This window comes from Ochotona princeps, chromosome 2 (assembly GCF_030435755.1).
Source record: "Ochotona princeps isolate mOchPri1 chromosome 2, mOchPri1.hap1, whole genome shotgun sequence".
NCBI classification, from domain to species: Eukaryota; Metazoa; Chordata; class Mammalia; order Lagomorpha; family Ochotonidae; genus Ochotona; species Ochotona princeps.
In genome coordinates, this window is record NC_080833.1 from 112,523,142 (window position 1) to 112,537,578 (window position 14,437).

General features: G+C 36.9%; 1 protein-coding gene across 1 annotated transcript in view; it reads right to left on the bottom strand.

Annotated features, from left to right (window-relative positions):
• SPTA1 (spectrin alpha, erythrocytic 1) overlaps positions 1-4,251 on the bottom strand; it is a 76,148-nt gene extending 71,897 nt beyond the window's left edge. Inside the window, exons 1-3 of the mRNA XM_058660488.1 lie at positions 4,070-4,251; positions 2,243-2,482; positions 430-555 (exon numbers count right to left, since the gene is read on the bottom strand). Of these exons, the coding sequence (XP_058516471.1) occupies positions 430-555; positions 2,243-2,482; positions 4,070-4,093 (390 nt within the window). The 5' untranslated portion in view covers positions 4,094-4,251. The remainder of the gene's footprint in view (positions 1-429; positions 556-2,242; positions 2,483-4,069) is intronic.
• Positions 4,252-14,437: the final 10,186 nt, after the last annotated feature.

Genomic DNA, 14,437 nt, shown 5'->3' on the forward strand with positions numbered 1-14,437 from the left:
GGAACCCCAGAGCCTATGGAACTCTATTGCAAAATTATAATAATAAAAATAAGTAAAAAAAAAGAATTAAAGGACAGAGACACTGAAGCAAGAAGAAATAATTCAAAAAAGATTTTGGAAAAGCCAGTTCTTCTGGGAAATATGGAATAGGGTGAGTGTGTTTAATATTGAACCATATTATCCTGCAGTGGTTAGGGTGGTGTGGGATGCCGTCCAGTGAAAGTTATTTTCCCCACATCAAGGAATATGAGGACATCCTGCCAAATTTTTCAAGAAAAGCTTAAATATCAATCCCAATAACAGGTAAGTGGATGGAACCTTGATTCCAAGGCATTTATGTCAAGGTTTATATCTGATATAATTCATTAACATTGTAATAAAAGACCCAACAACTTAAAAATTCTCTTTCAGGCTCTACCACATGGTTACCTTGATAGTCTCATGGGCAAAATGACCTTCGGCAAATCGGGTTTCTCTCCGTTCCTCCAGATCAGAAATGACCCCTGATTTTGCTTCGACCTCTGCTTTGAAGGATTGGTGCTTCTGATATTTCCCCTGAAATTTGAAAATCAGAGTTTATAGGTAATGAAGCATGGTCTTTGTGGATAATAAAATACGCAATGTGTCTCTCCTACCTTTAGACACAACTATTTGTATCCCATGGCTGGAATACTCACAATATAAAAGCAATTGTCACTCTAGGCAGATCCCATGGATACAGGTTTTCAAGGTGTCTTGGCTAAAGTCAGAGGCCATTTATAGGGCCTTTTTCTGAACCTATGGCATTTGGGGTATTTTCAATAAATACCTTATTATTTTATTAATCTTTTTTTAAAGATTTATTCATTTTATTACAAAGTCAGATATACAGAGAGGAGAGACAGAGAGGAAGATCTTCCGTCTGATGATTCATTCCCCAAGTGAGCCGCAACGGGCCAATGCACGCCGATCCGATGCCGGGAACCTGGAACCTCTTCCGGGTCTCCCACGCGGGTGCAGGGTCCCAATGCATTGGGCCGTCCTCGACTGCTTTCCCAGGCCACAAGCAGGGAGCTGGATGGGAAGTGGAGCTGCTGGGATTAGAACCGGCGTCCATATGGGATCCCGGGGCGTTCAAGGCGAGGACTTTAGCCGCTAGGCCATGCTGCCGGGCCCTGAAACCTTATTATTTTAAAAGGTGAGGAGATTTCTGTGACAATGACAGTGCAATGTGTACTATTCCTCCTCTTCAGAAACAAAAGGATATCTGATGTCTTTAAAACATAACACACAGGAGGAAATTACAGTTCTAATAATGACATTCTAAATTTTTTTATTGTGACCTGTGTTATGCTTCTATTGTTAGACATGAATTACTCCATTTCATATACACTAATTGATCTTGTTCAGATACTTCCTATGCTCTGTTAATTTGTGTGTACAGGCACAATCTTTTCCTGCAGTCTCACCTGATCAACAGATCCTACCAAATCAAGAGAGAAGTATGAGATCTTTTCCCAAACTACTTCTTCTGGGACCTTGCAGATGAATTTAGCAAGTGACATAAGTTGTAATATGGGCTGGAGGGTGGGGAATTATAAAAATCCGATTAATCATTGCCTTTTCAAGGAGTTTGGAGAGCAGTTGCTTTACAGGCAGTAATGGCTCTCCATCCTAATCTTATCCTTAACATGATTCAATATTGAAATCATATGCTGTTTAATTTTTTTTTTTACCTCTAATTGACTGTTTTGCCAATAAGTTACTTCAGATGAATGGCACATCCACCAAATGCTATCTAGAAAGAATATCCCTTGCAAATAAAATCCAGAAGCTTAAAAAGTTGAAGTTGAAGAAATGGACAGTTTAAATGAAGCATCGCTATCTCTAACAGACCATCTAATCTTTCATTATGTTTTCTCTCTGTAGTTAGCCAGAGATAAATCTACATTCAAAGAGGGCAAGTGGTGTACGCAAATTTACTATAGTGAACAGTTCTCTGCTTCCAATTTTTGATAAATAATCATTTTCTCTTTGATTTTTCCTTTCTCACTTTCACTGCTTTAAATTTACAAGGGGATATACACCTTCTCTTTTGTTCATTATTTAGTTTCCCAGTCCATGTGCTCATATTTATTCATTTGTTTGGTATTGCTTTGCTTCCAAACCTCACACAAACTTTTCAACACTGATTTAAAAAAAACCTGTATCCCTCTCTAGATGTCTTAAGGTCTTGTCTGGGTAAGTAAAGGAACTGGATGACCTGGATATTAGTTGGGTCTTCATAGCTCTTATCATTTGCAATGGTGAGTTTCTCCATGATCCACTTCTCAAAGTCCTCTGCTTCTTGTCTGAAAACTTGATAGTAATAAGACTCTTCAAGCTTCTGACCCCTCTTAACAACCAGGTCTTTGAATTTCTGGTATCTACTCAATACTTCCTGGCGCCTCTCCTGGATTTCTTCAGCTGTCTCCAAAAGCTTTGGCCCACTGCTTTCTAGAACCTGTAAAGTAAAATAATAATAGTTCACAACACTCCCTCTATATATTTGAATATTATAGTATGCACCATGAGTATGTACAGCTATTGTGTGTCAAATAAAATAAAGCAAATGCAGTGTCTTTCTGTAAAGCTTCTATACACTGTTACTTTAAAAATCTTTAGTATGTTGCCCCTCTTCTAGGTTCCAAGGCATTACTCCTATCAGATCTTTTTTTTTAGATATCTTTAATATCACATACCCTATCTGTTAGAAGATGTGCATATATTTATATAATGTTTCATTATGTGGACCCATTATTTAAGACAATAATTCTTACTCATGTAGAAGAGTCTCTCAACTTTTCACATAAATCTGTTCCAACATGTACTAAATTCTACAAATGGGGCCAGCATAGTGGTTTAGTGAGTTAAGCCTTTTCTTGCAAAGTTGACATCCCATATGAGTGTGGGTTTGAGTCCTGGCTGCTCCACCTGTGATCTAGCCCCCTGCTAGTGTGCAAAACAATACAAAACAAAACAAAACAGTATATGTCTCAAGTCCGTGGGAACTTTCATCCACATGAAAAGCTCATTAGAAGCTGCAGGCTCCTGGCTTCAGACTGACCTAGTTCTAATTGCTGCAGCCATTTGGAGAATGGACCAGACGATGGAAAACCTCTCACTCTCTCTGTTTCTCCTGCTATCTCTGCAATTTTGCCTCTCAATTAGAAATAGACAAATATTTAAAAATATATGAATTCTGTAATGGATTCAGCAGCAGTGGGCTGGTGATGAAGCGAGTAAAAATTATTAAAATTCACAGTTTGGGACAGATTAAAAATGGATTGTTTTCTAACTAAAAAAATTGACAAGTTAATCATTTTAATATGAATTTAATAAATGGCTAAGAATGATGTGCTATTAACTTATTAATGATATGCTTAAAACTTCCCAAACGTCCTTTATATTATTTAGTTAATTATTCACAAATATTATACAACAAAGTTGAGTGCATGTTTGACTAGATTATCACAAATTTCGAGTCATTAGCATCTCAACTTATTTGTCTTTAAAATATAAGACTGTCTACTCTCAAGCAACACAAAATATCCCTTTCCTGTGAAAAATCCAACTCACTTGCAACAATCCCATCAGTTCATTCACTCATTTGAATAACGGTTTTGTTTTACCCTTCTTACTATAGCCAGAACACTCAAAATAGAGTTTACATTTCAGCCTTTCTATTCTCCCTAAACATAGTCTTAACTCTGTGGCTGGCCACTTGCACTGTGAGGGTAAAGTCAAATAATTTTATAAGTAGTAAAATATTTAATAGGTAGAAATTTGTTCCAAGTTATCTAATTATTCTCTATGTTTTCCTGGATCAATTAAGTCATTGCTGAATTTTGGTATTTTACAGATATAAACGAATGCATTATTTAAAGTAAGATGTTCACAAAAACAGAGTTAATTTTTTCTTAAAAGAGTTTCTACTCAAAAACCTAAATTTTTTTTTTCATGACTCTCGAAATAGTTTAAGAAGTTCAAAGGAGAGAGCTTTCCTAGTAGAATTAATGGCGTATTGCACTGAAGAGAATTCTGTACTCACAGTATCCTTTGGAAAGTGCTCCATTTTTTCTTAGAAATGTTGAATTTGACAATATAAAACAGAGAGACTAAGGAAGAAAAACACACAGTTCAAATAGTTCAAATAGAGATGACAGAAACATTAAGTATGTGGTAAAGGCAGAAAAAAAATTCTCTTGCTTGATCTAAGAATCCCACAGCTACAGACAATTCACATTATCTATTAGAGACATGCTCAGCAGAATTCAGCAGGAGCGGCTGTTATCTTTCACAGACGTTGGATGGCTCAGCAGTTTTGGGGGTCTAAGACTCTCAGAGTTCTTCAACAGCCCTTTAGCAAAATCATGAAAGCAAGGTTTTAAAATGAAAAAAATTAGGAATAAAAAGCCATAGATTGCAAAACAAAACATTATATTAAAATTGCATTTTGTCTTATTTATTTTAGATTTTATTTCTCCTGAAAAATAAACTGATGAGAAGTTCTGCTTTCCTTTCTCCTGACTCATTTCAGTAGAGAACTGTAAGGCCTCAGGGCACATGAAAATTTTTGGTCCAATCAGTTTTTAGAAAGTACAGCTCAGCAATTTCACCAAACATAAGTAAAATTTTTAACCGAATTAACAAATTGTCCTTACTTTTTCAAAATAAGACTGTACCCTGCCTTCACAAATTAGGTTTTGAAAAATTCCATTTAGTTTGTAACCTTTTTATTTGAGTAAAAGGAACAAAAAAGGTGACATATGTAAATGTGCTGACATTTCATGAAGCAAAAATTTGCATACATCCTTTCAAAAGCTACTGTCACAAAAGTGGGACTGAATTCTATATTTGGGGTAATCTCTTCCTTTATGTTTATTTTTATTTCTAATGCTTACTTTTCAATTTCACCCACTTGATATGCAGAGAAATAGAGAGGAAGAGATTTTTCGTCAGTTGGTTCAAAAGCCTGCAACAGTTCTGTGAAACTTCTGGCTGGAAGCTATGCCTATTGAGTTTCTAAAATACACTGTTACATATACACATGATTAAAGTATACTACTGTTTGAATTCGAGAAGGTTCTCCAAACCAGCTACCATCCTCATCCACGTGAGAAAGTGTTTTCCTGAAAGTAAAAATGTTTTCCTCTGCTCTTTAGTTTCGAAATTAATGAGGAGTTCATTCTATGTTCATGTCATTCTCCTCATTATTTTTAGTCCACTTTTTCTTAGTCAAATTCCTGTTTCATTTTCCTGTTCTAATCATTTCACCAATCTCAATAGTAGGGATAACCTTGTTATCAAGAAATACTATGATCAAATAGGCAGGATTAGTCATCATGAAAAAAAAAATCTTTTATACATGAAGTATTGGGGAAATGTGTGCCAACTCAAAACTTATATACCACACCCCAACATCAAGTTAAAGTGAATTGACGACTAAAATGTAAGATCTGAAATTGTAAAATTCAAGAAGAAAATATGATAGATAACATCATATTAATAGCCTTGGAATTATTTCTTGGGAAATAAATGAGACTGCATAGAACAAAAACTCTGTACCAAAGGAAACACTCAACAGAATGTAAAGGCAAAATGAAAGAAAACATTCAAATTTATTTGGTACGCAGTGAATATGCACAATAAATAAGAAACTCCAATCCAATAGCTAAACAACAATAGCAGAAAAACTCCAAAAACATTTTTAAATTAAGCAAAGGGCCTGAATAGATATTTTCCTAAGAAATTATGCAAATGGTGAACAAGTGTATGAAAAGATGAACATCAGCCATCAGGGCAATGCAAGTGAAAACCACAAGAACATATTAGCGAATGCCTGTTAGGATGGTTATTGTCTCAGACAGATGGAGAGAGAGACGAAGCAAACACAAACGTTACTGAGGATGCGGAGAAACTGAAACCTCTATACATTGTTGATTGGAATGCAGAACAATGCATCCATTATGGAAACGGAAAGTTAAACATAAACACTGTAGAATACAGTACTACATTATACATATAAATGAAGGAATTGAAATTATGATCTTGAACTGATATTTGTGTTCCAGCGTTCATTATGGCAATATTCACAATGTCCAGAATATGGAAACAGCAGAAGTATCTATTAAGAGATAAGTGGAATAAAAAAACCATGTTATAAATGCAATAGAATATTATTTATTTTTAATAAAAGAAGGAAATCCTGCCATATGAAATGAGTTGGGTGAAACTTTAGGAGAATATTATAATTAAAATATGCTGGTGGTAAAGGGAAAATATTCCTTGGTACTATTTATATGATGTATAAAGCATTTTGACTCACAGAAGCATAACACAGAATGGCTATCAGAGAAGATGGGCACTGGGTGGTTGCTACTAAATGCACATAATGTTTCAATTACACAATTGATGAAATTCTAGAGATATGAGGTACAGCAGTGTGCTTTTCCACAAACTGCGTTAGTGTTAACTATTGATGCTGTGTCACACACCTAGATTTTCTTAAGATGGTAGTTATCACTTTACATCTCCTTACAAAATGTCTTTAATTGGTAAAAGTCACTGTCTTTATAGCAAGGTGGTGATGTGGAAGTGTATAAGACACATTTGTGGGGGCAATTAGATATTATCAAAACAGACCAACTGTTTAAATTTTCAGTAATTGTAGTAAGGAGGCAGTCATGATAAAGTTCCTCTGAGAGCATTCTGGTTATTGCTATGGAAGCTTCTAACTTTACACTCAGTCCCAACCTGGATCCCTCATCCCTGAGACTGATAAATTGTCCAGTCTTAGAGCACTGTTTGTCATTATCACTGCAAGAATACATCCTTGGGCCCGCCGGCATGGCCTAGCAGCTTAAGTCCTCGCCTTGAACACACCAGGATCCTATATTGGCCACCGGTTCTAATCCCTGCAGCTCCACTTCCCATCCAGCTCCCTGCTTGTGGCCTGGGAAAGCAGTCAAGGCTGGCCCAAAGCCTTGGGACTCTGCACCCGCGTGGGAGACCTGGAGGACTTTCCTGGCTTCTGGCTCTGGATTGGCACAGCACCAGCCGTTGAGGTCACTTGGGGAGTGAATCATCGGGCGGAAGATCTTCCTCTCTATCTCTCCTCCTTTCTGTTATTCTGATTTTGTAATAAAAATCAATAAATCTTTTAAAAAAAGAATACATCCTTGAGATAAATGGACAGGTATAATGAGAAAATATTGTGCCCTGGTGGCTATAAACACTTTGAACATTGATCTTTTTATCTCCCAAGAATATTGTTTCTACCACTACAGATTTGAATTAGAAAGAAAAAAGAGGTACAAAGAATTTTCCTGGTGCATACTGTGAAGGCATAAAGCCATGAACACTGCATTAAATGTTGTTCTGTGCTCTGCTGAAACAAATGCTAAGAAGTTACAAGAAGTTCAAGTTGATCATGGCTTCATTAAAGAGCTGGTTCAAAAAAGAAAGTGTTCTGGTATTTTATTAGAATGTTGCAAACTTTAGTATTAACTAAATTTGAAATAGTATTTTAAAGAATCTTAAGTGATCAAGTGGGTAGTGCGGTTGACTGCAAAACATATTTTAACATTTTTAAATAGATAGCGAGCAGCATAACCTATTCAAGAGTCACATGTTATAGATATGATTAAATTAGATTTTTAAAAGAGAAGTCTTTTTACACATCCTGACAGGGTAGCAGTAATTCGGAGAGCTGTTTGCCACGATTATCAGCTCCAGCAGGTCTGCTCGCCACACAAGGTAATCAGCCATGAGCAGGCCATGTTGAGTCGCCTCTCAGACGTTAGAACATAGTAACGTATACATCTTTTCCTGGGCTCAGAAATGCCAAGAGGTGACTCACATTCTAATTTTCTAAATTCTTAAAAATTTAATTCACTAAAATTGATAATTTGTTATGAATGCTTTAGAATTCATCTTTACCAATCCATTTGTCAACAAATGTAATCTTAGTTTTAATATAAAATTAATTTTCTTTTTTAATACAAATCCACTATTTTGTTACTTTTATTTTTTTCTTAAAACCAATTCCCTTGAAGACAATTCCAATTTTAAGAATCAAACAGTAGAAAACACATTTAAAATTTTGAAAGTCTTTCAATTAATCTTCTTAAAAGCAAACTATGTAATTGAAGTTGGAAGACAGCCTAAAGTCTCTAGGTTTAAATTTAACCATCTGATTTGAATATGATGCCACCATTTAATGGAGAAATAAATGCCGGGAATTCATTTAAATTTTATGAAGTATATAACAGAGATAGTAATGACTAGCCTACCTACTCAAAGAATTAATATGTGTCTAAATTTAGCAATAGATTAGAAAGTGTCTTTTCTTATTTTTATATTTAATTGATGTCAGTAATGTCAATTGCATATGTTTTTACCACTTCAAGTTATGTATTCCATTTTAAAATTAAAGCGTGAAGGTAAGAAGTTTCATATTTGATAATTCCCCATGACACAAAAGTCTTAGCATGGAAGGAATGACTAGCAGTATGTCAAGTAGAGCTGAATAAAAATGCTTGACATTTCCAACCACTAATTGTTACTTCTAACAACCTTGACAAAATAATGTAAGCCTAAACTTCTCAGTGAAAGGTAGTTAGGGTCACTTCCCTGTTAGACTAAGAAAATGGGGAGTCCCTTTAAAAGTGTTCAAGATTGTTTCTGCCCAGAAAATACGTTTAGTAAGACAAGTTTCTAGTTCATCCTGACACTAAAAAGAAGTTATTGATTACATCCTTCTAATGGCTTTCTGGTTTTATCTTGAGCAAGCAAAGCAGCAAATTCTGGCCATTTGGTGAATTTTATCCTGCTCTCTTGTTGATTGTTAGCTGCTATTGCAGTCACCTGCACTGTGTTAAAAAGACGCCTCTTCAACCATTTTCTCAGGTTTTCCTCTTTTAGAGACCCTCTATTGATTGCTGCAGCAAGAGGTTTCTGTCTTTGATAAATCTTGCCTGGCTCACTGTTTTGTCTGCATGGAAATTCTTTATGTGTGAGAAGAACCATGGTAGCTAATAGAATCTCTTTCTGCCAATTTCCCATTCCTAATAATCACAACAACAACAACAAACAATTAGATTGTATGGCATGGTCCCAGTAAAGGAAAATTAAAGGAATTCAATCGAAAAACATTATTCCTTCATTAGAATGAAAGCAACACATGGAGTAGAGCCTCGAGGAATCGGTATATTCTCTTTACCTTCTGTAAATTATTTATTGATAAACAGTACAGATTTCATTTATTATACATAATATATAATAAAATATATATGTATATATATATTTGGCTTTAAGAACATAATGATGGGGATCCCCCCTCCCTCTTCCCCTTTCCTCCTTCTCCTTCCTACTGTTGCCAAGTAACACACTAAATTGGCTGGAAGCATTATTATGGAACCCCCAAACTGGGTCTGCTCACCCAACTCACAGAAAGCCAATCACTGACATTGGGGTGGCAGAAGAAAGTACGTCTTCCTTCATAACTGCATAGCAGTGAGCTGGGCATCTATTGCTTAACTCCCAGGCTCCCTGAGTAGTTACAAGTGTGAGTTCTTACAGTCTGTTGGGTTGACAGGTACATACTTGCAAGGTTCCTGATTGATCAGCAATACAGGGATCTTTAGGGAATTTATGATGATGATCTGTTAAGCTCCAACCCATGAAATGGGGGACACTTGAAAGTAGTTAATTGGATTTCCTTCGAGACAATAATGGCAAGTGACACCTGGCGAACCACTCCCTTAAGTCTATGAATTTCTTTTGACAAAAGGCAAGCCAGGACACTTTGTGCTAAGGGAGGCAGATAAGGCCACCTGGAGTTAGGGGAAAGCTGAGCCATGCTTTTTACATTATGGAGGCTCCGCTTCATTTTCTTATTTTTTTCATTTATTTTGAGAACATACTTTTAATTTATTTTATAATTACAAGTTTAATCCTCCACTAAATAATTATTCAACAAGTAGAAAATAGAAAGACAAATGTTCCGGAGAAGTATACACGAAGATTATTAACAATAACCCAATCTGAAGATGTCAAATTTACTCATTTTTTTATTGCATTTGTTCTATATACATTAGCTTCCACAAATCATAGAAAACATAAATTATTTACCTTTGAGGGTTTGGCTTATTTCATTAAGCATAATGGCAATTGCATGTCTTTTTTTTTTTTAAGACTTTTTTTTTTTACTGCTAAGTCACATATACAGAGAGGAGGAGCGTCAGAAAGGATGATCTTCTGTCCATTGATTCACTCCCCAAGTGACCACAACGGCTGGTACTGTGCCAGTCTGAAGCCAGGAGCCCAGATCCTCTTCCGAGTCTGCTACGCTGGTGCAGGGTCCCAAGGCTTTGGGCCGTCCTCGACTGCTTTCTCAGGCCACAAGCAGGGAGCTGGATGGGAAGTGGAGCTGCAGGGATTAGAACCGGTGGCCAATATAGGATCCTGGCGCATTTAAGGTGAAGACTTTAGCCGCTAGGCCAATGCACCGGGCCCCAGTATTCCATTCTTTTTTAAGGCTGAGTAATATTCTGTTAAATGTATGTTTTCTTCATCCAGCATCCATTTATAGATGTTTAGGTTGAGTCCTAACCGTAGCTATGGAAAATTGGGCTGTTACAAACACGAGAGTATTTCATTAAATACATTTGCAAACTCAGCTTCTCTTTCTACACCTTCTGGGACTCCCATAACTCTTATATTTGGCCTCTTAATAGTGTCTTTCAATTCTTGAATACTTTTTTTGGCCTGATCCAGCTCTGCTTCCAGCTTTTTGTTTGTTTCCCCCTGATGACAGGAAATATCTTCCAATCCTGAGATTCTTTCTTCTGCTTGCTTCATTCTATTTTGGAGACTCTCCAAGGTACTCTTAATTTGCTCTACTGTGTTCTTAATTTTTGATATACCAGCCTTGATTTGCTTTACTGCTTCTTTAAATTCCTTGAACTCTTGCATGAGCTTCTCATTGTTGATCAGAAGCTTTAAAATGAGTCTTATGGATTCTGTGTGCCCCATTTTCTTGATGTCTTCCTCAGTTAACTCTGAGGTTGGCAAAGGGTTTTGCTCCTGTGCAGGGGAGTTTTCAGTAATATTCATTGTGCTTTTGTCTCTTCTTTTGCTCTTGGTCATTGCACTTCTGGTTAACAGTCTTCTCCTTGGGGCAGGTTTCTAAGCTGTGTCACCCACAGGTCTACAGTGCTGTTTTACTTATTGCGGTTGGTACACAACTTTTTGGTTGGAGCCACTTGTGCCACAACCTCCAGTGAGTTCCAGGTCTGGGTTCTTATATCAGATTTCCACCATGGTCTCCACAGCCCCAGCTCTTATCTCACCACTCTCAACTTCCTGTGATACCGTGCTGAGGCTGCACTATTGTGTTTGCAACCTTTCTCCCACTTCTGGTTGTAGCAGGTCCCAGGATTAGAGAAACACCAGGTGTCTAATATAATTAGGTTATTGGTGGTCCTGATCTTGCTGGAACCTGTTGGACATTAGGTTTGGGTGCCACACGGACCTATTTTGACCGGTAGTCTGCCACAGTTGGTATTATTTTCCTGCGGGACCAGTGCAATCACAGACCTCAGCAAGTTCTCGCGAGATCAGCACATGCGCAGTTCACTGTTGTCTCCTGCAGTCCCAAAGCTATTGCCACAGTACCCAAAATGGTGCCTGATATACAACCACTACAGTTCTTGATCTGCTGGCCGTCAGATCCGCGAGCTACCCAGACCTGCCCTGGGTGGAATCCGTAGAATGCCACATCATTGCAGTTCACTGAGTCAGAAATGAGCTCACTGCCAGCTCAGCGCATGCTCAGTCCCTTCCTTGCCCTTTCCTCCTTGTGCAAAATGGCACCCAATTCAGCTCTAAGGGGCTGACTGGACTACGGAATCCACTCTATCTGAGATCTGCTGCTCTGTGTCTGCTCCTGATCAAATCAAACGTACCAGTAGAATGGACAGTTCTTTGTCTGGGTTCACCACCCAAGCTCCCAGTGAAAGTCCCTTCCTACCTGGTTGCTGGTGGAGTTCCGGATGCTGGTGGTGTTCAGATCGCCATGCTGGAGTATCAGTCTCTGCAACACCACACCATTGTGTCCGCTGCTTTCCTGTGTCTGTCAGTCTCCAGGTAGCCCTCTGCTGTTCTTCTGTCCTTTCTTATTTCCTGAAATATGTCCTCTCTGCTTCATCCTGATTAAATGTTTTTCCATCTGCATAAACGTGTCCTTACCCTATTCTGCCATCTTGATTCCGCATAAACGTGTCCTTACCCTATTCTGCCATTTCCCTAATCTGAAGTAAGAATTGGGAAACAAGTTCCAGGAGGGACACAGAACTCCCAACAGGCTTGATCAAAAGCCATCTTCACCACAACATATGATCTTCAAGCTCTCTTCAATTGAACATAAGGAAAAAAATCCTTAAATGTGCACGTGAAAAAAATCAATTGACATATAAAGGAATGCCAATTAAGCTCACAGGAGACCTTTCACAGGAAACTCTACAGGCAAGAAGAGAATGGAGGGACATATTCCAGATTCTAAAAGAAAAACATTGTCGGCCTAGGATAACATACCCAGCAAAACTTTCTTTTTCTTTGAAAATGAAATAAAATTCTTCCACAGTAAAGAAAAGCTAAAAGAATTTGTCTCTTCCAAACCTGCCCTACAAATGATACTTCAAGAAGTTCTCTTGACAGAAAAGAGGAATAGCACCTACCAAAACCAAAGGCAAATGGGAAGAAGATCCCAGTAAAATGACAACAGAAGACTAAACCAATGAACAACCCATTCCTAAAATGACAGGACCAAAGTACCACCCATATATATTAAACTGTGAATGTGAATGGATTAAGCTCAATCAAACATCATAGATTAGTACTCTGGATTAAAAAAAACAAAATCCATCTGCTTATTGTCTGGAAGAGACACACTTCAACAAAGATCAGCGGAAACTATGTTACTTGGGTTTTGTTGTTTTCTGTTGTTTTCATCTGTTCAAAACACTTCCTTCTGATTAAATCATTCAATGACTCGTAGATCATGCAGTGGCATCATTTTCTTCAAGAAGGTTCTTGATTTTCATTTCTTCAGCTACACATTAGTCATTTAGTAGCATGTTATTTAACTTCTTGATGTTGTTAATTTCTTTTTTCTCCCTGATGTTGATTTTGTTTTGTGGCTCTTCATTTAAGGGGATGTATAGCAGCTGTGTGATGGAGACTGTCATATCTAGTAACATGTCATTTAACTTCAGGCATTGTAAATTTCTATTTTTCTTTTTATTGTTGATTTTGTATCATGACTTTTCCTTTAAGGGGATGTACAGTAGTTGTGTAATGGAGACTGGCATATCTAGTAACATGCCATTTAACTTCATGGCATTGTAAGTATCTTCCTTTCTTTCTATTGTTGATTTTGAATCATGACTTTTCATTTAAGGAGATGTACAGTAGCTGTGAAATGGAGACTAACATCCAGATATGAGGATGTAGTGTGGTATCCATTTCTACTTCCAGACAAAGATGGACTTACAATGAAACTGTTTACCATATCTTGACAATAGGACTCTGGACTCTCTGCCATTGTCAATGCCCGCAATGATGGACATAAGACTGAGTATGAAGAACTATATGTTAGTAATGATACAGAGGAACTGGGGGGGGGGGGAACTGGGAGAGGATAAGGGAATATGAAATTGTATTATAAAATAATAACAACAATAAAATGTATTTAAAAAACGAGAGTACAGCTAGATCTTTCATTTGCTGATTTTATATCCTTTGTGTATATTTCCTAACATGAGATACATGGCTTATGTGATTTATCAGTTTTAAGATTTCTGAGAAATCTCCAAACTGCCTACCTCAATAGTCACGCCAGTTTACATTCCCAACAAGCAGTATAAGAGAATAGCTTTTCCACACATCCTTGACAGCATTTGCTATTTTTTGATTTCTGAATGATAGTCATTCTAACTGGGATCATGGCTAGTGATCCTGAACAACTTTTCATGTATCTATTGGCTATTTGTATTTCATATTTTAAAAAATGTCTGCTCATATTCTTAGCACATTTCTTAAATGGATTTTTGACTTCTATTGTTATTGTTTTGTTTTATTGAACTCCTTGTATATTTTGGATATTAATACTTTATAAGATATATAATTTGCAAATATTTTCTTTCATTTTGTTTTTTACCTCTACTTTGTTGGGGGATTATTTAGGTATGTAAAAGCTCATTAGCTTCAAGTAATTCCATTTATCTATTTTTATTGCTGTTGTTTGTACTTCTGGGGTCTTATCTAGTAATTTCAGTTCTCAGATTAGATTTTTGGTCCATTGTAGTTTTTCTTTTATATAGGGTGTACTTATTTCAAACTTTTGTATGTGGAGATC